Source organism: Rhinopithecus roxellana, chromosome 15 (genome assembly GCF_007565055.1).
Source record: "Rhinopithecus roxellana isolate Shanxi Qingling chromosome 15, ASM756505v1, whole genome shotgun sequence".
Lineage (NCBI taxonomy): Eukaryota > Metazoa > Chordata > Mammalia > Primates > Cercopithecidae > Rhinopithecus > Rhinopithecus roxellana.
The window spans coordinates 96836932-96862521 of NC_044563.1; the positions used below are offsets into that span (position 1 = coordinate 96836932).

The 25590-nt window shown below is 39.5% G+C and overlaps 1 protein-coding gene across 1 annotated transcript; it reads left to right on the top strand.

Annotated features, from left to right (window-relative positions):
- The first annotated feature begins 5211 nt into the window (after window positions 1-5211).
- Window positions 5212-25590, top strand: C15H11orf58 (chromosome 15 C11orf58 homolog). Its single transcript, XM_010363077.2, has 5 exons — window positions 5212-5446; window positions 11752-11835; window positions 15239-15299; window positions 20283-20392; window positions 22346-25590. The coding sequence occupies exons 1-5, from the start codon at window positions 5384-5386 to the stop codon at window positions 22577-22579; spliced, it is 552 nt and encodes a 183-aa protein (XP_010361379.2). The 5' UTR covers window positions 5212-5383; the 3' UTR covers window positions 22580-25590.

A 25590-nucleotide genomic window follows, 5' to 3' on the forward strand; every position in this document is an offset into this window, starting at 1 on the left:
ACGTCCTTTGCAGGGACATGGATGAAGGTGGAAACCATGAGTCTCAGCAAACTATCACAAGAACAGAAAACCAAACACCACATGTTCCTACTCATAAGCAGCAGCTGAACAATGAGAACACATGGACACAGGGAGGGGAACATCACACGCCGGAGCCTGTTGGGGGTGGGGGGCTAGGGGAGGGATAGCATTATAAGAAATACCTAATGTAGATGATGGCACGTGTATACCTATGTAACAAACCTGCACGTTCTGCACTTCTGTTCTGTATCCCAGAACTTAAAGTATAATAACAAAAAAAGAAGATATACATCAACAACAATTTTATTGAAGCAATTTTAAGCAATACATTTTTCATTTCCCTTTTCATTCCTCTTTCATTTAAGTTCCTAGGTATGTGTGAAATAATCACGTTAATATTTATAGTGCCACATTTTAAATCACAGTAGCACTCTGACAAATCTGCCTGCCCAATGGACAGAATGGGAGTTAACCAATCATCAACCATCATCAACCACAAATATGTATTTATTTATACCTTGTTTTCAGGATTCTGTTAGACCCTAGAGTTGCATTTATGTTATACCTTTAAAATCAGCTTCTAAATAGGTTTCATCTCATAGTCCACCACAGCTTTTTTTTTCACATTTTTTGCCTTTGCTTCAATGACACTAACCTATCCTTCTTCTAGTTCTATGTCTACCTTCTAATCTCACGCTCTTCTTCCTCATTCCATCCTTAATCGTCTCCTCCTTCTTCTGTTCTAAGTATCTCTCTTCTAGGCACTCACTAGGCAAGCTCAATTACTCTCCTTGTTGACTCATCACCTCTAGATGGGTGATTTCTAAGTTTATTGCTCTCTCCTAACTTTGAAGCCCATATTTTTAACAGTTCCACTTGGTGTCCCGCCAATACTTTAACATCTCTAAAATCAAACTCATCCTACCACATAAACCTGCTCCTCTCTTATCTCACCCATTCATATATTAAAACAACAAATATCTATTGAGTGATAGTTTACATATGTCATGGTGCTAAGCTCAGATCCTATCCAAAAGCAGCTTAGAGTCTAGAACAGTCAGTAAGCCTAGTATCTTTGTTCAATACCTTTATTATAGCACATATTTTTGTTGTGGCAGGCTAAACAAGATAAGTAAAAGATAATAGTAGAAAATAAGACAAATAAGACTGGAATGGATTATTGAGATCAGAATATCGAACTTATTCTTCCTCAAGAAGTGAATTCTTGTTTTAATTATAGGCTTAATTCTATCAACTTAATTCTGTATAAAATGGGGAGCTCCAAGAAGTTTTTGAGCAGGAGAATCTCTACATTCCATTTTCAGAGGTCGAATCTGGCTAGAATGCATAAAATGAATTTAAATGGAGAAGTATTAGAAAATAGGTCATACAGATCTATGAAAGAGATTATCTTAATCTGAACACATATAGTGAGAGACTCAAACTCAAGGCTTTTCACAGCCTGGCTTTGACTAGCCTATAGAATTTTGTCTCAGAATACAATACTTTTAGGCTTGTCAGGTTTCAGCACACTGGACACTAACCATCACTGAATACATGCCCCATCCTGCCCAAACTGTTTTTCAAGGCCTAGCTCAAAAACTTTTGGGAAATAATTTTCTGATTTCCCTCAGCCAAAATGAGCTGTTCCCACAGCATTTTATTTGTAATTTACTGATGCCACTTAATCATTCTCCTGCCAAGCTGTAAACTCCTTGCAGTAAAGGATTATGCATTATTTACTCTGGTTTTCCTCAAACTTGGCACACTTCCTGACATATATGAAACATCTTATTTAATGTTGGGTTATATTGGCACAGTGGAAAGTGCACTGGCTTTTGGAATTAGACTTAAGGACTGAATCACTCACTAGCTACATTACTTTAAGCAAGCATTTAACTTTTCTTAAGCTTAATTACCTATAAAATTACCTACTTCTTGCAAATTATTGTGAAACTTTGAAGTCAATTCTAAAAATCACCTATAAAAAGCCCGTAGCAAAGTATATGGTACATGGTGGGTATTTAATAAATGGTAACTGTAATTATGGCCCTAGGAATTTTTTTTTTTTTTTTAGTCTCAAGTGAAACAGCAAATTTTTTGTACACAGCATAATCTTCAAACCCTTTATTTCCTCTTCAGGTTTAACTATGCTCAATTATGACTATCCCTGGTTGAGAGAATGTACTCGACAAACATCTGTGACTGCCTACTACATGCTAAATGTTGGGAAAATTTTTTAAAAATGGAAAGTTCTCAGTGACAGGGCCTCCTCTCCTTGTCTGTACTATCCAAGAAAGAACACTGCTGAGTTTCTGGGTCTCATATAAGATACCATTCTGGTACTATATAATTTCATCCTTCCTATATTAATTCAGAAACATTTATTAGCTATCCTGTAGCAGGCATTGTGCCAGAAACAAAATGGAGATGAAACAGTCCCAATCCTGAAGAAGGTATTTCATTGTTTCACTCGTGATAGTGTATCTTTGTTTTTACAACACAAGAGGAGCATTACTGAGTTTCTGTGGCATATATGCATTCTATTACACTGTATAATTTCATCCTTACCTATAGCCTTCTGTATATGAGTAAAATCTGATAAAATGTTCCAGTTTTTAGTATTTCCTATGTTACTTTTTGGTTTGTGATCTTCTTTCATAGTAACTTGAAGATTTACCATCCAGATGCCAACAATTCTGGTGAAGAAATAAAAGACATGTTGCTAGCTCATTAAAGTTTTCTGGACTTTCACCAACTAGTAAAATTAAAATTATATAGTAACTACTATTCTTATTGATAGTCCTTTCTTATTTCAGAATTCTTTTTTTTTTTTTTTGTGAGATGGAGTCTCCCTCTGTCGCCCGGGCTGGAGTGCAGTGACTGGATCTCAGCTCACTGCAAGCTCCGCCTCCCGGGTTCACGCCATTCTCCTGCCTCAGCCTCCCAAGTAGCTGGGACTACAGGCGCCCACCACCTCGCCCGGCTAGTTTTTTTTTTTTTTTTTTTTTTTTGTATTTTTTAGTAGAGACGGGGTTTCACCGGGTTAGCCAGGATGGTCTCAATCTCCTGACCTCGTGATCCGCCCGTCTCGGCCTCCCAAAGTGCTGGGATTACATTACAGGCTTGAGCCACCGCGCCCGGCCATTTCAGAATTCTTTTAGCAAAGTACCTATTCGGCCATCTTATTTGTTTTGGTAATATAGCTAAGAGTTCTAAATAACCATTTGTCAAATTCATTAGAGGTGAACTGTAGTCGAAATTGCAAAACTCTGTAACTTAAATGTAATTTCATTGTAATTAATAGAACCTAAGTAGAATCATGGAATTAGTAATGAAAATATTTTAATTCTAGCAAAAAGCAATCAACCACTTCCTAAAACAATGTTTTTTTTTTCCTCTTGGGTTTACTCTCCTCCTCCTTTATTTATAATTTATTCTTACCACAGAACTAATAGATTAAGATGTTCTTTGTTTGGTTATACTTATAAAATATGACCCTGACATCTTTTTTTCTATTATATTACTTATACTTCTAATAATTGCTTATTATTATGCTATTTTTCTGCTTCCAAAATAAGGGAGAATTTTAATCTATGACTGCATAAATTTAGAAACTACCTTCCACTGGTCACAGTTCTATGAATGGTTCAGTGATGATCTGAAATCTGGGTAAGTAATATTGGTACACAGGCAGTCAAACTAGAGCAATTGCTGAGTTCAAAAGCTAATGGCTAAGCATTGTTTCACAGACTGCTCTCAGTTCCGAAACACTAGATATGTATTATCCCTATCACTTAACTATTTATTTATTTAGATCGAGTCTTGCTCTGTCACCTAGGCTGGAGTGCAGTGGCGCCATCTCAGCTCGCTGAAACCTCCACCTCGCGGGTTCAAGCGATTCTCCTGCCTCAGCACCCCAGTAGCTGGGATTACAGGCATGCGCCACCACGCCAGGCTAATTCTTCTATTTTTAGTAGAGACGTGGTTTCACCATGTTGGTCAGGCTGGTCTCGAACTCCTGATCTCGTGATCCACCCGCCTCAGCCTCCCAAAATGCTGGGATTACAGGCCTGAGTCACCGCCCCCCCCCCCCCCCCCGCCTAGTTTTTGCTTAAAAAAAAAAAAAAAAAATCACGTTTGTATTCAAGGTGAGAAAGCTTCAGAATTACTAAGGACAAGGATTCTGACAGAAAGTTAAGTTCAGACCTGGTTACAGATTCAGACACCTTGATAAAGTAGGAGATAGTCTCCAGTATCTTAACAATAAATACTTTTAAATGCAAGGCTTTTTGAGTAGAGGAGTGATCACTTGAATCTGGAGAGGGCGAGAAATGGGGAGGGATTGCTAACGGGCACTGGGGTTCCTTTTGGAGTGGTGAAACGTCTTGGAATCAGAGGTGACAGCTGCACACGATTGTGAATGTACTAAGTGCCACTGGACTGTACACTTTAAGATGGTTTTTATGTGTGAATTTCATCTCAATAGTTACTTTTAAAAAAGGGGGCGGGCTTATGTAGCAGGGATGGACTTTGCTTGGTGAAGGCCCCTACCGTACGGTGCCCAGACATCCGCAGAGAGGTCAGTAAGGAGCACTCCCACCTCACACAAAGCCATATGAAAACTTAACAGATTTCCCTCAGCTGAATCCCCGTTTTCAATAACCGCCAATTAGCCAACATTTAACAACATACTGAACTCATTTCTGTATGGGAAAATAGCGAAATATTCATCAAAACCTTTAGAAAGCAGCATCACCGGCCACTTAGAAATCCCCTGCGCGCAATGGAGAACACCAGGGTGGAAATGGTAGAAGCCATTTTTTGTTAAGGTTTTTGTCCTGGGTGGAGGGTATTCGTGAGGATTCAGTCAGCCTGAAACATTACATTTAAACACAGGTGCCTAGTTACGATGATACATTTGCCAGTAGGGCAGCATCGCACGGTGAAAAGCAAAAAGCCCTCTAAGCCACCTCCTGTGGCGACGAAGCTCTCAGTCAACGCTCACCGCCATACTCATCCGCGGGAACGCTCCCTCCACCAGCCAAAGGCGGGGCCTCTGAGAGCACTCCCGCCACACAGCGCGAATTGAGCCTCCGGGCTTCCTGGGAATTGTAGTTTTAGTCACCGACACATTTTTGTTATTCGGGCCAGTATGCGGTGAATCAGAAAACTACAATTCCCAAAGTGCCCCGGGGCGGCGAGGGGCCGCAACGGTGACGACTGTCGCAGAGAAGGCCCGGAGGGGCTCTGCGTTCTGGAGTGGCGCTGCTTGGGCCGGTGGTGGATTGCAGGCTGCTCGTGTTGCGGCTGGGGAGAGCGGCTAGAGGGTTCGGCATTTTTCGTCGGGATCCCTGCAAGGATGAGTGCTGCCAGAGAGTCTCACCCGCATGGGGTGAAGCGTTCGGCCTCCCCAGATGACGATGTAAATAACAATGGCGGAGTGGCAGAGGGTTGAGGCCTACTAAAGGCTGGAGTAGGCCAGGAAGGGTGGTTGGAGGAGGTCGCGCCTGAGGTGGCCCGCAGCGGGAGAGCCCAGGGGAGAAACCAGAAGAATGAGTGGGAAACGTCTCCCTTAATCTTTATGAGGGTCAGAAGGTTTGAAGAGGCCCACACGCTGGGAGCCGAAGACCTGCGTAGGAAAGGGGATTGAGGAAGGAATATCTGGGAGGGTCGAGGAGTAAAGAGCTTAGTCAAGGGATTTCTTACTGCGTTTTGGGGGGCCGATAAGGGTGCCTTCTCGGGCCTTTGTACTCACGATAGAGACGGCAAGACTCTCCCTGTTTTGGATTCTAAATGTTCCTGTGACAATGTCGAAATGTTCGTGCACATTTGGACAGATTCTCCTGCCTGGATGATTTTTGCAATGTGCCGTTGATAGTTAACTTTAGCTGCACTAGTAAGGGTAAACCGAGAACAGTATTGAGCCGAAAATTGTGCCACGGGTGTAATTTGGTACTGGCTTTGGTGGTGAGGTCTAAGACGTTGAGACCTAGAAGCCCATTCTGATGTCGGATATTAATACCTCGTTCTTCTTACCTCGTCTCCCCATCAAATGCCGTTCGCTTCTCCAGCCCCCACCTCATAGGTTTTAATAGCAAACGGTTTATCCCTTAAAGTAACCTATTAAATATTTACTGCAGTGCTGGGTGTTGGGAATTCGGAGAGAAATATGACGCTTATTTTCGGCCTTTTTGTATATTTGCCCTAGCTCGTAGCGCAGTGTCATGGAAACAGTAGGTAACCAGTAAACGTAAAACTAGGTTCTTCATACAATGGATAAATGTCTTGGCAACGTTGATGGGGAAATTGTTGGAGAGGGAACGGAGAGGTCATCTTTAAGGATGATGAAGGGATATCTCAGTTTTTTTCGGTTTTGCTTAAAGTACTGTAAATTTCTGAATACATAGAGCTTTAAATTTTTCTATTTCAGTGCTTTTCATAAAATTTTAAAAGCCTACTGAATACTACTTTGTAGCAAATGAGATGGTGTTAAGACCTGCCCCTCTGAGTGGGAGGTGGGGCGAGGACCGGAATAGTAAGGGTCTTTAAAGGAATCGACTTCAGCTCTGCAGAAAGATTAGCTATCAATAAAGATTTGGAGATGAATGGGCATCTAGAGAAGTTTATTCTTGCTCTCTGTTGTTTCTGCTGCTGGCTTTTAGATCTTGTTAATATGGTAATTCAGGTTTTGTCAGGAATTGATTCACGTTTTTGAGTAACCTGGCTCACTTAAAAAGCTGTTAACATTGTTTTCCTCCTGATCTTTAAATGTGACTTGATTGCTAGGATGTCAGACACCTGTTTGGAAGTATCTTTTAGCTTGACAGAAATCTCCAAGTGATACGAAATTTCACAAAGTTAAAGGGATTAAGTCATTAAGTTTACAGCTTCGGAAGAGATCAGTTTAAACTAGACGACCTTTAAGACCTTTCCCAATCATGTAAGCGTATCTTTAAGTACCTGGGTTTTGTTTTTGTTTTGAGACAGGTGAGACAGGGTCTCTCTCTGTCGCCCAGGGTGGAGTGCAGCGGCACAATCAGTGCTCCCTGCAGCCTCCACCTCCCTGGCTCAAGTGATCCTCCTGCTTCAACCCCCTCTCCCCACATGACCACCACAGTAACTGGGACTACAGGTGTGCGCCACTACATCCAACTAATTTTTTGTATTTTTAGTAGAGACCGGGTTTTGCCACGTTGCCCAGGCTGGTCTCCAACTACTAGACTCGAGCAATCTGCCCACCTCGGCCTCCCAAAGTGCTGGGATTACAGGTGTGAGCCACCTCGCCCAGCCAGTATTTAAAAAAAAATTTTTTTTAACCATAAGTAATACATTCATTAAAATACCTCCAAGCTGTTGTAAGAAAAAAAAACTAGCAGGCTGGGTGCAGTGGCTCACACCTGTAATCCTAGCACTTTGGGAGGCCGAGGCGGGCAGATCACGAGGTCAGGAGATCAAGACCATCTGGCTAACACAGTGAAATCCCGTCTCTATTTAAAAAATTAGCCGGGCGTGGTAGCGGGCACCTGTAGCCCCAGCTACTAGGGAGGCTGAGGCCGGAGAATGATGTGAATCTGGGAGGCGGAGCTTGCAGTGAGCCAAGATCCGGCCACTGCACTCCATCCTGGGCGATAGAGCAAGATTCCATCTCAAAAAAAAAAAAAAAAATCTAGCTGTAACATATAGTTGGGAAACAGTTTCTAATGAGCATTCACGGTATGTAAGAGATCATTGAAGTTTTCTTTTCTTTTCTTTTCTTTTTTTTTTGAGACGGAGTCTCGCTCTGTTGCCCAGGCTGGAGTGCAGTGGCGCGATCTGGGCTCACTGCAAGCTCCGCCTCCTGGGTTCAGGCCATTCTCCTGCCTCAGCCTCCCGAGTAGCTGGGACTACAGGCGCCCGCCACCTCGCCCGGCTAGTTTTTTGTATTTTTTTTTAGTAGAGACGGGGTTTCACCGTGTTAGCCAGGATGGTCTCGATCTCCTGACCTCGTGATCCACCTGTCTCAGCCTCCCAAAGTGCTGGGATTACAGGCTTGAGCCACCGCGCCCGGCCTGAAGTTTACTTATGCATTGACCTCACATCTAATTGGAGTAACAAAACATTTTTTTAATATTAAAAGTAGATAATAAATCACAGAATACAACTCTAGAAAAATGCTGACAATATAGGAGTAAATTCTAAGAGTCACCAGGGTATGTATTGAGGAAGTAAATTGATTGCAGTTCTGTAGGAAAGCGTATTAAGGATGAAGACAACTTAAAAGTAGTTTCAGTGGCTTGGAGTGGAGAAATGAAAGCTATCTTACAGGAAGTGGGAAGAGTGGGGAGTAACTGCTAAGGAACCTCTCTTAAAATGTATAGTGCACCCACGTGCTTTTCAGAAAGCAGCATTTGGACAAGGTACTGTTGCACTTTAACGCAGGGGTCTCCAACCCCTGGGCCACAGAACCAGGCTGCACAGCAGGATGTGAGCTGTGGGCCAGCCAGCAAAGCTTCATGTGTATTTACAGCCACTCCCCATGGCTTGCGTTACCACCTGAGCTCTGCCTCCTGTTGGCATTTGATTCTCATAGGAGCATGAACCCTGGTGTGAACTGCACATGTGAGTGATCTAGGTTGCACACTCCTTATGAGACTCTAATGCCAGATGATCTGTCACTGTCTCCTGTTACCCCCAGATGGGACTGTCTAGTTTTAGGAAAACAAGCTCAAAGCTTCCACTGAGTCTACATTATGGTGAGTTGTATAATTAATTTCATTATAGATTACAATGTAGTAATAATAGAAATAAAGTGCCCAATAAATGTAATGCACTTGAATCATCCTGAAATTATCACATCCTCTCAGTGGAAAAATTGTCTTCCATGAAACCAGTTCCTGATGCCAGTCCGGTCCCGGAGTGCTGCTTTGAAAAGAAGAACTGGCAGGACTTAATGTTATTTCCTTAAAACATTGGGATTAGAAGTTGTAGATGACAGGGTTATTTATATAAACACTGAAGATGTTTTACTCTTTTAATAGAAGCAGAATCAAGAAAGTTGGTTTTTACACAATTTTTTTAACTTAATGCTGTACATTTGTATAACTGAGTTCATAGACCACTTTCATCTGTCTCATTTGATCATGGACAGTATGATGTGGAAAAAAAAACAGGATGGTCAGAGGATCAAAGCAAGTCACTTAGCCTCTCTGTGCCTCGGTGTCTTAAGACAGTCTTTTAAAAAGGCATCTCTTTACAGATGAGTTAAAATTAAGTTAAATGTCAGATCCTGGCTTATAGAGCCAGTGATTTAGTGAGAGTCAGAACTGAAGCTTCACCATTACTTTAACTATATTGAGCCAGAAATAGTTAAGAACTAAATGGCCTATAAAAATATATGAGGGGGTCACGTGGAAAGAAGTAGAGATTTGGAACTTAGGGAACCAAAATTAGGAGAGCATATAAGCCCTTCCACTAATGAGAATTTAGAAGCGCAAATGGGTCCAGGTTGCTACAAATGCTTTAACTCTCATATGCTCAGGGGAAGTAGTGTTTTTTTAAATATTCTTTTAGTCTTTTACAATTTTTAGAAATAAGAATAAAGGGAGATAGTGCAAAACAACTTTATTAGGAATTTTTATGTGAATTTAACAATAGCAAACCGAAATTTATATTCTGTGTTTTCCTGATTTTGATGTACATATAGTCATCCTTCAGTATGCTAAATGTAGGGGATTGGTTCCAGGACCCACCCACCTCCTTGGCAAATCTTGCATACTCAAGTCCCGCAGCCACCCTTGTGGAACCTGAGAATAGGAAAAATCAGCCTTCCATATACTTGGGATGGATCTGCATTTGGTTGAAAAAAATCCACTTGGCCGGGCGCGGTGGCTCAAGCCTGTAATCCCAGCACTTTGGGAGGCCAAGATGGGCGCATCACGAGGCCAGGAGATCGAGACCATCCTGGCTAACCCGGTGAAACCCCGTCTCTACTAAAAAATACAAAAAACCTAGCCGGGCGAGGTGGCGGGCGCCTGTAGTCCCAGCTACTCGGGAGGGTGAGGCAGGAGAATGGCGTGAACCCGAAAGGCGGAGCTTGCAGTGAGCTGAGATCCGGCCACTGCACTCCAGTTTGGGCGACAGAGCGAGACTCCGTCTCAAAAAAAAAAAAAAGAAAAAAATCCACTTATAAGGGACCCTTGAAGTTCAAACCCGTCTCGCATTTGCATCATCAAAAAACAATACTTGAAGAATTTTTGAAACCTTCTATTGCTTACAATTTTGTGTTGAAAAAGGATTTGTCATCCTTGCTCCATAATTGCAAAACATTTTTATTTTTAGATTATAAACTTAATTAGAATGATACATTCAGTGAATATTTTTATTTCATTTTCCTTCCAGTCACCTTGTATACACATCTGCCTTCACCCTTTGTCCATTTTCAACCAAGTCAAGTAAATTTTGATGCATAAACATTGTAAAAGATGAAATAAAACAGTCACACCTGCTTTTAGAAAATAGAATAATCCTGGTTCTTACTGTAAAATATTGTCCTTCCTGCTGATGGCTCTCCCAGTGAGAGTACATTTCTTGTTTTTCTTTTTTTTCTTTTTCTTGTCGATTCTTGGGTAGGAGAAAAGTCTTCTAGCATTTTCTCATCCAAAAACTCATAGTCTGAGATTTTTGCAGTTAATTTTATCATCATTAGTCTAGAATATGACTGCCTGTCATTTTGCATTCACCTTCTTCATCTGATAATAGTTAATGCCTTCTGTCAGTTTTTTCTCCTTGCCATTTTGAATGGAAAATGAAAAATTGTGAATTCCCATCTGTGTTCAATGAAAGCTAAAAGTAGACAACAGGTATGATGTCTTGAAAGATGATGAAATACTTTGGACAATACAATGAGAAAGCTATCTTAAAAATTATTTTAGTTATTTTTAGCACAGTTGGGAATAATGACTTATAAATAATGAACTGTTAAAAAACAACAGTTTTCACATTTGTTTCAAAATGTAGGGAAAAATATGCTCACTGGGATTCCATCGTATTTCCTAGATTTATAAGAGTTCAGTGGACTCATTTGATAATTGCAATAGAATGAGTTTTAGTCTGTTCTTTTAAAAAATAAGTTTTCTCTTTGTTCTTTGGAAGACTTTTAAGAAAGAATAAAAGTAATGACATCTCAATCCTAACAAATAACTAGAACTGCTCTAAAAGGAAACTGAAAAGTTAAAATTTTCTCTCTTAAAAGTTAGCTCACTGATAAAGCCAGAATTTTTAACTTCAACTAACAACTGTGGCTGCCGTCTAAGTTCAGAGTACTAGGTGCTCTAGGACCCTGCAAGGCAGTGGGTCTCAAAGTGTGGTCCCCAGATAAATAGCATCAGCAATCACTTAAGAATTTGTTGAAATTCAAATCCTAGAGCTCCACCCCAGACCTGCTGAATCTCTGGGGCTGTAGCCCTGCAGTCTGTTTTAACAAGCCCTCTAGGTGACTCTGATACAGGCAAACTTTTGAGACTCAGCTCTGGCTGCAGAAGAACTGAAGGATTCTGTTGTGAGGTAATAGAAAAGGAGTAAATTTGAATGTGATGAATATGCTTAACTTCCTAAACAAGAAAAACGAACCCTGTTTATAGTTACAACTGACAGGGAAAAAAAAACTTAGGAGTTACAGGTAGACTTTAGATTTTATAACACTTATTTTTATGCAAAAAAAATAATAATAATAACCAATTTCTTTTCCAGCTGGGATCTAGCAATTGGGAGGCAGCAGACTTGGGTAATGAAGAGAGAAAACAAAAGTTCTTGAGACTTATGGGTGCAGGAAAGGTAAGCATCAGATGGTGTGCATTTTTACCTTTTCTGTGAAAATATTGCCATTTTTGTGTATGCTAAGTAAGAAGGACTGAATATACTTGGATTCCATTTTCCTGTTCTGTGTGATTTATTTTGGCTTTGGGAAATACGTCTGGTCTAACCAAGCACATAAAATTTGTATTATTTTTGAGCCATTCTAGGATTCTCTGTCCATAAAGTTTGAAGACTGCACAGAGAAAAATTTGGCTCAAGGAGGCTGTATAGGAGAAAAGACATGTCAAAGTTTATGATTTGCCATGTGTTGGCCCAGTGGTTTGATAGAAGATATTTCTTCTGGGTAGGTTATCTTGTGGGAACCTCTGGCCAAAGTGAAAAGCCTGTCATATTTTATAGCTCCCACCAGCCTTTGAAGTAGTAACTACAGGAATATCCTTTATCAAAAACCTAATTTTAAGACTACACTTTCAGAGATTATTTCTATAGTTTGTTACTAAATAGAGAAGTCTCTCTGAATGTGTAGAACACCAAGGACGGGGGGAGGGGAATCTTAATTTTAAAAGTGTTCAAGATACTTTGAAATGCCTGTCAGTTGGTTAACGTTAATAGAAGGTACAGTTGACCCTTGAGCAATGTGGGGGTTAGGGGTGCTGGTTCTGCAGGCAGTCAAAAGTTTGCATATAACTTTCACCTTCCCAAAAACTTAACTACTAATAGCCTACTGTTGACTGGAAGTCTTACTGATAACATAATTACCAGTTAACACATATTTTGGGTGTTATTATATCCTGTATTCTTACAATAAAGAAAAGGAAATGTTATCAAGAAAATTATAAGGAAGAGAAAATAATTGACTCTTCATTAATTGGAAGTGGATCATCATAAAGGTCTTCATCCTCATAGTCTTCATGTTGAGTGGGCTGAAAAGGAGAGATTGTCTTACTGTCTGGGAGTGGCACAGGCAGAAGTAAATTCAAGTGTAAGTGGATCCACACAGGTTAATCCTGTGTTCAGGAGTCAACTGTATAAAACAAGTGCCAGGAAAATATCTCTTGTAAAAACCTTTCTTTATCCTAGCAGTTTATACAGGGATCTCTAGATACTTACCTTTTTAAGCAAGTAAATTTATTTTCCTAACATTGTCCCAATAGTCTTCCTAAAAACTAAATTGAAAAAGAAATAGGAAAGCTTTTTTCTCTTTTTTTAAGCACCTTAAAATGAAATCCTGCTGTTTGTTTTGTTATACACATGGGAATACATTCATTCATTTTTCCAACAATTATAGACTACTTACTACTGTGCTGGATCCTGGGTGGTCATATAGATCAATAATACATGTTTGGAGCTATTATGTAATGGAGGAAACCAGATAATAACAATACGGAATTGTAATTGCTGTGAGAAAGCCATGCACATAGTGCTGTAGAATCATAGAGGGCAGCTAACTGTAGTTTAGCAGTGCAAGAAAGCTTCCCCAAAATAGAATTGATCTGAATCTCAAAGGATGAGAAGGAGTTAGCCAGACTACAACAGTGGGTTTGGGGATAGGAAGAAGTCATGTAAAACACTGAGACCTATTTAAATAAAGCATTTGTATAATATCTCATTACTCCAGATTTCCCAATTTGTAATTTGTCATAGAAAATAGTCTGCAATTTCTCTCGTTTCATGCAAATATACTAAGTCCTCAACATCCCTTATGGTTCTTGGAAACTAACTTTTAACAAACTGACAATAAAGTTGTTTCACTGTAACACTGATAAGGAGGAAAATTGTTTTCATTATAGGTTGTTTCAACTAAAGTCAGTTAAAATTGAAGTTTCTAAGAACCTATCATTGAAAATTAAGTGAGGACTTAAAAGATTTGTTAAGCATATGTAAGGTAAGTGTTAGTTTAGGGGCCATATTCAACTTAGTAGAATGAAAATTATTCAAGTACTTAGGAAGAACATCCTAATATAAAATATATGGAAGTTGACTAACTAGTAGATAGATTATTGAGTATAGATTAAATTCTTTTTTTTCTTTTCTTTTTTTTTTTGAGACAATCTCACTGCAACCTCTGCCTCCCGAGTTCAAGCAATTCTCTGCCTCAGCCTCCCGAGTAGCTGGGATTACAGGTGCCTGCCACCATGCCCGACTAATTTTTGTATTTTTAGTAGAGACAGGGTTTCACCATTTGAACTCCTGACCTTGTGATACACCCTCCTCGGCCTCCCAAAGTGCTGGGATTACAGGCATGAGCCACTGCGCCTGGCCCATAGATTAAATTCTTTGTGACGCCAAGATTGTAGCTTTGATCTTCATGTGGGCTGTTTAGATTTATTCCATTTTGTGGCCACAAAGTATATTTGTAATCCTAGCCAGCTATCATGAATATTGGTCACAGGAAGAACCAGCTAACAGCATATGAATAGATCAGTGCAATACTGTCATCATCCTGGAATAACTTGATGCTGTTATATTAAAATCTTGTTAATGGCTGTCAGTTTTGCAACCTAAACAAGTAACACACTGAATTATTGATTTGCTTATGTGTTAATGGCACATAAAGCAATGAGCATTAACGCTTGAAGTTTTCCAGTAATATCATTTTTGTGTATGGAGACTGTACCTGCCATTTTTTCACAATAGGAAGGTTTGTTACTATATCTTCACAGATGATTGGTTAAGATTGCTTTCCAAAGTTACATTTATTCTCACCTTCACACGGTGTTTTAATGAGCGCTTATGAAACTAAATATGAACCATAAAGAGTGGATAGAACTGATTAAATTGAGAGTAATTATGCAGTTTAATCAGTTGGTAATATTGAATCAGATGTATTTTTATGTTTAGAGTACAGGATTGTTGTAAATTGTTATTTTTGACAAGTTGAGATTAGTAGTTTATTGTCAAATAGTAAAGAGATAGCTAATGATTGTGATACATTGTAATAAGATCTATCACTTTATATGATACATGATAAGTTTTAATTATTTCATTTTTGTCTAACTAAATCTCATTTGCTTTCTCTCCATGAGATATACTTGAGGCAGCAGAAAGAGCAGGTGGGAAGTTAAAGCAAGTCATTTAACTGGCCTTTAGGAAAGAAAATGTTTAGATTGACTCAATTTTCTAGTTATCTATTCATCTTATTTAAAATTCCAACCTGCTGTACTCCTTACTCAGGTCTGTTTTGTTTTAATCACACTTAGTACCTTCTAACGTAGTATAAATAATTTGATTATGTTTGCCTGTCTCCCTTCCCCATTCCTACCCTTGCTAGAATGTAAGGTCCTTAAAGGCAGAGATTCTAATTTAATCTTTTGTCTTCACTGTGTCCCAGAAGCCTAGAATAGTTTTCAGCACATAGTAGATACCCAGTAAGGTTAAATTAGTGGTCTCAAATGCTAATACATTTTCAACCTTCTTATAGAAAGAACATACTGGTCGTCTTGTTATAGGAGATCACAAATCAACATCTCACTTCCGAACAGGTAAGAAAGTAAAATGTAATTAAAACAGAAGTGCTATATTCAGAATATGAAGTGTGTGTTCACGTTTCAGGATATTCTACTTTGGCATGTAATTGTGTAAATTATTAAAATATTAGAATTGGGGTGCAGTGGCTTATGCCTGTAATCCCAGTTACTTGGGAGGTTAAAGTGGGAGGATCACTTAAGCCCAGGAGTTTGAGGGTGCAATGAAGCCATGATCGCACCACTGCATTCCAGCCTGGGCTACAGAGCAAGACCTCATCTCTTAAATTCCAAAAAAAAAAAAAAGAGAGAGAGAGAAAAAAATGCTTGGCACCGTGGCTTATGCCTGTAATCCTAGCATGTTGGGAGGCTGAGGTGGGCCAATCACTTGAGGCAAATCACCAGCCTAGTCAACATGGCAAAACCCTGTCTCTACTAAAAAATACAAAAATTAGCCAGGTGTGGTGGCTCACACCTGTAATCCCAGCTGCTTGGGAGGCTGAGGCACGATAATTGCCTGAACCTGAGAGGCGGCGGTTGCAGTGAGCCAAGATCACACTATTGCAGTCCAGCCTGAGTGACAGAGTGCAACTCTGTCTCAAAAAAAAAAAAAAAAAAAAATTAGAAGTACATAATAGGTAAACATGTTACATATATAAAGTATCAGTTTTCATGTACTTTGATTTTTGAAAGATGAGAGTATATGTCATTATGATATTCTAACCAAGAAACTAACCTTTTTCTGTCCCCATTTTTACTGATTCAGAACATATATTTTAATTGTAGTGAGGTTTTATGCCTCATCTTGTTAACTCTGGTATGTACAGAATTTTTGTTCTTTGTATATTAGCATATAATATCATAGTTGGCATATTCTGGTTTTGTGTATTCAGTAAGTTTTGTTTTAAAATCTTTGAAGAATATAAACTAGTTGCAGAGCTTGAAGAAATAAGCTTTAAAAATAATTTTAGGGAAGAACATTTTTAAATAAAAACTGAAAATGAATTTGGGTATTTGGTGTGCTGAAAAGTGAAATTTTTGCCTATTTAAAACTGACCCTAATCTTGGACATTATTAATAAAAGACACAGTGACCTAGATTATGTTCAACAAAACTTTGTTATTTAAATTATGCTAACATAGCATACGTTTTAAGTTATTTAAATTATGCTAACATAGCATACGTAGCACATTTTAGAAATTCATTGATCTGGCCAGGCGCGGTGGCTCAAGCCTGTAATCCCAGCACTTTGGGAGGCCAAGACGGGCGGATCACGAGGTCAGGAGATCGAGACCATCCTGACTAACCTGGTGAAACCCCGTCTACTAAAAAATACAAAAAACTAGCCGGGCGAGGTGGCGGGCGCCTGTAATCCCAGCTACTTGGAATGCTGAGGCAGGAGAATGGCGTAAACCCGGGACGCGGAGCTTGCAGTGAGCTGAGATCCGGCCACTGCACTCCAGCCTGAGCGACAGAGCGAGACTCTGTCTCAAAAAAAAAAAAAAAGAAATTCATTGATCTTTTATTTTTCTAGTGTTAATTACTTCAAATTGATTTGTATTGCTGCATAAGGCAAAAAACAGTTCCCGTACTTTGCAGAATGGAAAAATATTTCAACTGCCACATTTACTCTTTTAAATCTGAGAGCTTTAAAGCAGAGCTCCCAACCCCCGGTACCCATCCCTCGCCTCTTAGGAACTGGACCACATAGCAGGAGGTGAGCAGCAGGCAAGCCAGAGAAGCTTTATCTGTATTTACAGCTGCTCCCAATGGCTTGTATGGCCACCTGAGATCCGCCTCCTATCAGATCACTGGCAGCATTGAATTATCATAGGATCTTGAACCTATTGCAAACTGTGCAAGCCAGGGATCTAGGTTGTGCCTCCTTATGAGAATCTAATGCCTCATGATCTAAAGTGGAACTGAGGTGGTGATGTGGAGTGACTTCAAAAACAGATTAACATTAGCAGAGAGGCTTGACTGCACAGAGACCTTAATAAATCAACTGCTTGCAAACTCATATCAAAACCCTATCAGTGAGTGGCAAGTGACAAGCTGCATCTAGTGGTAGGCTGTAAGTCAGAATCTGACATTTATTTGGTCTGCATGTGGCCTGCCCATTGTTTTATTTACCACTTCCCTCCGTGCCTCTTTCCTGCACTGTGCATTTGTCTCAGTCACAATTTTGGTAAGCCCACAAGCTAACCCTAGCCAAAATGAGGAAAAAAAAAAGGTCCTTGGAGAGCTTCTTTGAAAAGGAAGAAAGACCCAATGATGAGACACCAGAAGACTCTAATACTGCCAACAAAGAGAAAGCTGCATTTAAAACAAAATACCAAGAGTCCTACTTAAATTACAGGTTCATTGCAACAGCTGATTCACATTCTCCAAACCTGCTTTGTCTAATATATGATGACCAGCTATCCAGAAAAGCCATGAAGCCTTTAAAAGTGCTTCACTACATGGAGACTGAGCACCATGCATTAAAAGACAAGCCTTTGGCGTTTTTCAAAAGAAAAAATCGTGAACGCAAAGAACAGAAGTAATTATTGAAGGCCACCACTTCATCAAATGTGTCTGCAGTGAGAGCATCATTCTTAATGGCTAATCACATGGCTAAAGCTAAGAAGCCCTTTACTACTGGTGAAGAGTTGATCCTGCCTGCTGCTAAGGATGTCTGTTGTGAACTCTTAGGAGGGGCTGCAGTTCAAAAGGTGGCACGTGTTCCTCTTCTGGCTAGCACCATAACTAGATGAATTCATGAAATAGAGGATATTGAGGCACAATTGTTAGAGAGGATTAATGAGTCACTGTGGTACGCAATCCAGGTTAATGAGTCTAGCAGTGTTGACAACAAAGCAACAATGCTTGTTTTTGTGTGATACATTTTTCAGGAGGATGTGCATGAGGATATGTTGTGTGCACTTTTGCTTTCAACCAACACCACAGCTGCAGAACTATTCAAGTCTTATAAATAATTACATATCAGGAAAACTGAATTTGGAATTTTGTATCGATATATGCAGGGATGGAGTAGCTGCCATGACTGGATGGCTTTCTGGTTTCACTACTCAGGTCAAAGAGCTTGCTTCTGAATGTGAGTCTGTGTACTGTGTCATCCATAGAGATGCTGACTAGTTGAAAAATGTCACCTGAACTTAACATTTTGCAGGATGTGATTAAAATTTTCAACCACATTAAAGTACATGCCTTTAATTCACATCTGTTCATGTAGCTCTGTGAGAAGATGGACACAGAGCACACATGTCTCTTATACACACAACAGAGATGGCTTCCTAAAGGTAGATCACTGGCCAGAGTTTTTCAGTTATAATAGCCGCTCCAGAGATTTTTTTTTTTTTTAGAGAAAGTCACCACTGGCAGCACATTTTGTTGACACAGAATGGGTCGTAAAACCTGCTTACTTGGCCAGGCGTGGTGGGTCACACCTGTAATTACAGCACTTTTGGGAGGCCAAAGCAGGCAGATCACTTGAGGCCAGGAGTTTGAGACCAGCCTGGCCAACAGGGAGAAACCCCATCTTTACTAAAAAATACAAAAATTAGCTAGGCGTGGTGGCGCATCCCTATAATCCCAGCTACTCGGGAGGCTGAGGCACGAGAATCACTTGAGCCTGAAAGCCAGAGGTTGCAATGAGCCGAGATTGAGATCATGCCGCTGCACTCCAGCCTGGGCAAGACAGTGAGACTCTGTCTCAAAAAAAAAAAAAAAAAAAAAAAACCTTGCTTACTTGTGTGACATACTCAGGGGAGAACAAAACTGTATTCAAGTTGGCAGATAAAGTGGCTGCATTCGAAGCCAAACTGGTATTATAGGGGCCACAAGTGAACATTGGGATTTTTTGACATGTTTCAAACATTAGCAGAGATTTTAAAAGAGACTGAGCCAGGACCTTTTTTCTCCCACCTGGCACATGATCACCTATCTCAGCCTTCAAAGAGTTTGAGTATTGTTTTCCAACCACGAAAGAGCCTCAAACTGGGAAGGAATGGATTCACAACCCATTTGTGAATAAGCCAGGTGAATCGACTTTGTTCATGCTAGAAGAGGATCAGCTGCTTAAGATCACAAATGACGGTGCCCTTAAAAGTATGTTTGAGACAACTTCACATCTCCATACATTCTGGATTAAAGACAAAGTGGAATACTCTGAGATTGCCACGAAAGCACTGGAAAGCCTGCTTCTATTTCCAACCTCCTGTCTTTGTGAAACAGGGTTTTCTGTAGTGACAGCAGCCAAACAAGATTACAGAGTAGACTGGACATAAGCAACACCCTTAGGGTGTCACTGTCTCCCATCACCCCCAGATGGGACCGTCTAGTTGTAGGGAAAACAAGCTCAGGGCTCCCACCGCCTCTGCATTACGGTGAGTTGTACAATTATTTCATTATATATTATGATGTGATAATAAAGTATACAATAAATGTAATACACTTGAATCATCTTGAAACCACCACCACCCCCACTTCCCATCCATGGAAAAATTGTTTTCAACAAAACTGGTCCCTGGTGCCAAACAGGTTGGCAACTGCTGCTTTAAAGTTTAAGTTGTTCTGATAAACTTGATATGCAAAGGAAGGCATAAAGGAGAGTCAGTACATGACCATTTTATGTAGCCGTTTGCTGAACAGAAGTGCCTAGCTTTTTTCAGTGTTTTTGTTCAAAGATAGATAATTCTGTTTGTTAGAGAGTTTTTATTAGGTGACTAGGAAAAAAACTTTCAGGAGAACATCTACTTATTATAAGTAAGCTAAAACATTTAATACCCAAAGTGTTTAGTAATAAATATTTATGCTATCTCAACATCAGTCATTTTATTGTCTATTAGATAACCACCTATGGCATAAATTCTCAAAATTCATAGTAAAATTAGTCACAATTAGATAAATCAGCCCTGAGTATAATGGCATCTGTATTATGGGTTTTTGTGTAAATTATTAATTTGACTGAAACATAACTAAAGTATCCTGGACATGCAGGAGAAGAAGACAAGAAAATTAATGAAGAACTGGAATCTCAATATCAGCAAAGTATGGATAGTAAATTATCAGGAAGATACCGGCGACATTGTGGACTTGGCTTCAGTGAGGTAGTAATTAACTTATTTTCATTGGGAAGATTAGTTTTCAATTTGGTACCACTTACTGCTGTTAGATTACCCTAGCAATCAAGAATCCCATGTAGAAAGCTCTCTGTATGTAATTATCTTAAAAATAATTGTATATGCCCTACTAGTCTCTGTAGGTAATCAGAAGAGATGTTCCTAAGGATTTTGTGTGGGTTTTTTTTGTTTGTTTGTTTGTTTTTAGATGGAGTCTCATTCTGTCACCAGGCTGGAGTGCAGTGGTGTGATGTCTTCCACCTCCCGGGTTCAAGTGATTCTCCTGCCTCAGCCTCCTGAGTAGCTGGGATTACAGGCGCCTGCCATCATGCCCAGCCAATTTTTGTATTTTTGTAGAGATGGGGTTTCACCATGTAACCAGGTTGGCCTCAAACTCCTGACCTCAGGTGAGCCCACCCTTGGCCTCCCAAAGTGCTGGCATTACAGGCGTGAGCCACCACACCTGGCCTTTTTTTTGTTTTGTTTTGTTTTGTTTTGTTTTTGAGACAGTCTCACTCTGTTGCCCCTAGGCTGGAGTGCAGTGGCGCAATCTCACCTCACTGCAACCTCCACCTCCTGGGTTCAGGCAATTCTCCTGCCTCAGCTTCCCGAGTAGCTGAATTACAGGCACATGATGCCACACCCAGCTAATTTTTTGTATTTTAGTAGAGATAGGGTTTCACCATGTTGCCCAGGCTGGCCTTGAACTCCTGAGCTCAGGCAATCTGCCCACCTCAGTCTCCCAAAGTGCTAGGATTACAGGCTTGAGCCACCGTGCCCAGCCTCACCTGGCCTGTTTCTAAGGATTTAAAAGTGTGTTTTCTAAAAATGAAAATGCTGTTTAATCATCAGAGCACCTTTCACCCTTTTTTGAGACAGGTTCTCACTCTGTCACCCAGGCTGGAGTAGAGTGGCACAGTCTCACTGCCACTTTAGCCTCCCGAGGACCTGGGATATAGGCCTGCACCACCACACCTAGCTAATTTTTGTATTTTTTGTAAAGATGGACTTTTGCTATGTTGCCCAGGCTGGTCTCAAACTCCTGGGTTCAAGTGATCTTTCCGCCTCCCAAAGTGCTGGAACTACAGGCGTGAACCACCATGCCTGGCCAGGGCACATTTTTAATAGGCGTGAACAACATGCTCACAAGTTAAGTAAAATATTTCATGTAAGTTTAAAATAATGGTTTAAGAGAGCTTTTTTTTTCAGTTGTTTCCTAAGTGATCTCTTTTTATATTACGAATTTATGTGTGACTACTGTTTACTCCAAAGTAATACAATGTGCAAAACAATTATAACTGATTTCCACATAAAGGTCAGTGGTTAACATGCCTTATCAATTTAAAAGATTGTTTCTTTCGGGAAAATATAATACCGTGGTTTTCAAACTAGGAGAGGGGAGATAGGTATGTGGTCTTCAGAGCACCTCCCCTCTTGTTTTCTTTTGTCTTTTAAGAAACGGAGTCTTGCTCTGTCACACAGGCTGGAATGTGGTGGCATGATCACAGCTCACTACAGCCTTGAACTCCTAGGCTCAAGCAATCCTCACACCTCAGCCTCTGGAGTAGCTAGAACTACAGGCACACACCACCATGCCTGGCTAATTTTTCTTTTTTGTTTTTTTAAGTTTCTTTTTTTTTTTTTTTTTTTTTTTTTAAAGAGACAGGTCTCAATATGTTGCCCAGGCTGGTCTCAAATTTGTGGCTTCAAGCAATCCCCCTGCCTCTCAGCCTCTTGAGTAGCTGGAATCTCAGTCACAGATATGAGCCACTGGGCCTAGCCAGACAGAGCTCTTTCTTAAAATTCCACTCAAGTCTTAAAGCTGTTGTTCTAATGGCTACAAAGTAGAGTGTTTCTAAGACTGACAGAACTTACGGTCTTTCTCAGATTTTGTATGGGCTAATGTTTATTTTTAAAAGAGCCTGTTGATTGATGTTTTAGGTAGAAGATCATGATGGAGAAGGTGATGTAGCTGGAGATGATGATGACGACGATGATGATTCACCTGATCCTGAAAGTCCAGATGATTCTGAAAGCGATTCAGAGTCAGAGAAAGAAGAATCTGCTGAAGAACTCCAAGCTCCTGAGCACCCTGATGAAGTGGAGGATCCCAAAAACAAAAAAGATGCAAAAAGCAATTATAAAATGATGTTTGTTAAATCCAGTGGTTCATAACTCCCAAACACTTAGTCTTTGTATTAAAAGTAAGCCTTATTGTTATAATGCACAGTGGAGGACTGCTTATAGAGCACAGACCTTTGTATTATAATTTTTAAAAAGGCCCTTTTAAATAATTACAAGGAGTGTTTGCTTTCAAATGCCATGGGTTACACTTTTATGGGCATGACTATAACCATTTTTGTAAAGAGTAAGAGTTGTATAAAATAAGAAATAAATACAGTACTCAACTTACTTTCATATTAGCATCATCAGCCCTCTAATTCACCATATGGGGGAAACGCTTTTTGTTTGTGATAGCTATTTTATCATTTCCTTCATATTTTTCTCTTATAAAAATGTATTTGATACTGTGATATGTTCATGAAAAGTATTCTTTAATTATTCTTTGTTATAGTAGAGCTGTTCATCATGGAAATTTATGCCAGTCACAATCTAAATTAATTTTGGCAAAAGATTGGGTACTTAGTTTCCTGTTACTGAGTTAGCTCTACTCTTTTGGACCAAAGCAACATGAGAGCAAGTACTTTTCACACTTGTTAAGATGGGAGTTATAACTGTCATACATTTGGAATATTATGATCCCAAGTAGTCTTTTTATAATTTAGATTATATCGTATGTTAGATTTTTGATAAGATTTGGCCAATTTTTACAGAAAAAATGATTTCTCTGATCATTTAGTTCTATCTATTTAGAAATATGTAAAACTGGATTTTTTTTTTTTTTTTAAGTAACATGTGACCAAAGTTAATTTTGTCCCAAAGGTCTAAATAAAGAGCAGTTTCCCATATTTGGCTGTGATACCTTTATCCTCATTATCTACAAATGAGGAGCAGACTTACTGATAAGCTGAAACAAGAAATTCTCTTCATTTTATCCCAGTGCTATTTTATTGATTAATTACTAAAATATTACTTTCTAATTTTGTTGCTGTTTCTGTTGGTGTAAGATTAGAATCATCTTACTGCTATTAGGTGGTTGATTTGTACAGCTGATTAACACAAATTGCATTATGAGCTAGTAAATGGATCTTTGGATAATTGGGTCCAAATTCTTAATGTTTATAAGTAACAAGTTCAAAGGCTTTAGTCCCACCTGTTTGTGAGCCGAACTGTTGTACATCTAGATACTTAAAGGATATATTTGGAGTGAGTGTTGGAATTTTTTTTTTCTTTTTTTTTTTGAGACAGTGTCTCACTCTGTCACCCAGGTTGGAGTGCAGTGGCGTGATCTCAGCTAACTGCAACCTCCGCCTCCTGGGTTCAAGCGATTCTCCTGCCTCAGCCTCCCGAGTAGCTAGGACTACAGGCATGTGCCACTATGCCTGGCTATTTTTTTGTATTTTTAGTAGAGATGGGGTTTCATGATGTTAGTCAGGATGGTCTCAATCTTGTGACCTTGTGATCCACCCGCCTCGGCCTCCCAAAGTGCTGGGATTACAGGTGTGAGCCACTGCGCCCAGCCTTGGAGTGTTGGAATTTTTAAAAATTATTGTTATGTCACTTTGAAATTTAGAATGTGTTGCCAGGTGCGGTGGCTCATGCCTATAATCCCAGCACTTTGGGAGGCCGAGGCAGGTGGATAACCTGAGGTCAGGAGACCAGCCTGACCAACATGGAGAAACCCCATCTCTACTAAAAATACAAAATTAGCTGGGCGTGGTGTTGCAAGCCTGTAATCCCAGCTACTCCGGAGGCTGAGGCAGGAGAATCACTTGAACCCTGGAAGCAGAGGTTGCAGTGAGCCAAGATTGCACCATTGCACTCCAGCCTGGGCAACAAGAACAAAACTCCATCTCAAAAAATAAATAAATAAATTAAATAAAATAATTTAGAATGCGTTAAAGAAATTTAGCAAGTAGCAAGTAAAACAGGTGATTTCTGGTTGGTAGACTATATCTTACAGTATATTTCATGTTTCAGACCCCAAAGTTGTTGCCTTGTTTTTTTTTTTAATTTCTCACATTTTTCAAAAATAGATGCTATCCTCTATAGTAAAATATTGAATCACTTGATGGTAGACAATACATATGACATTTAACAAATACTTAGTTTGAAAAAGTTTGGCTTTATTCAACTATTTTAGTTTGCCCTCCGATTTTCAAATGTCTGTGGGATTGCTTATAACTAAGAAAGTGAAGATTGATTTTTACTTAAGAATGTGATAGAGATGAGTTTTATGGTTTTTAAAAGTATTTTCATCAGTTCATTATTTAAATGTTGGGTTGTTGAGATGGTCTTGTTTCTGATAAGTAAATAGGAGCACCTTGTTTTAAAATAACTACAAGACTTTCTGCATCTCCTTATAGAGAAATCCAGATTTCAATTAATTCATGTATTGGGTGTTAAAAAAAATTCAGGGTTAGAGTAAATTTAGGTAGGTTGGTCCATGTGGCCTGGTTTCCTAGCACCTATTAAACATAATGCTATCTTTTAAGCATGAACATGTGGGTTTTTAAAATCAAACTGGAACAAAATTAGAAGACAACTGATGTCATGCTGTCTTGGTATCCATACTAAAAAAGTATCAGGAAAATAGATTATTTTTGTGCCATGAAACACTATTCAGTGGAAAGTTTAATGGCAACTGTTCCATATCATTCATAATTTAATACCTGAAATGTACTTTTAAATGTTTGCCTTATATCCAAGTGTTTACTTGTACCCATAACCTAACAGTCTATTGAAAAGAATGTTTTCGGATACAGATTGCAATGTTGTTTGTATTCATAGGCAAAAGTCCTCTTCTCTAGTATAATTTTTTAAATCTGAGAGAATTGAAGGTACAGAAAAAAAGTCTGGAGTGCCTGAACCATAGTTTGAGAGCACAAAGTTCACATTCTTTGAGTAAATTTGGGGGAAAGAAATTTCAGCTACCTGGTTAGCTTCAGTGACTACTTACACACAGGGCTTTGGTTCCATTACTTGTTCCATCACAACCACATCCTATATACTTGCAATATCCAAAACATCTTCTAAAATCACTCAATAAAAAAATTCCCTTCTAA

Excerpts from the sequence above, each read along its gene's own strand:
- C15H11orf58 (XM_010363077.2), top strand. The coding sequence starts at position 5,384 with ATGAGTGCTGCCAGAGAGTCTCACCCGCATGGGGTGAAGCGTTCGGCC. Across the intron at positions 5,447-11,751 it reads CGGCCTCCCCAGATGACGAT|CTGGGATCTAGCAATTGGGA; the intron begins GTAAATAACAAT and ends TTTCTTTTCCAG. Across the intron at positions 20,393-22,345 it reads GTGGACTTGGCTTCAGTGAG|GTAGAAGATCATGATGGAGA; the intron begins GTAGTAATTAAC and ends TTGATGTTTTAG.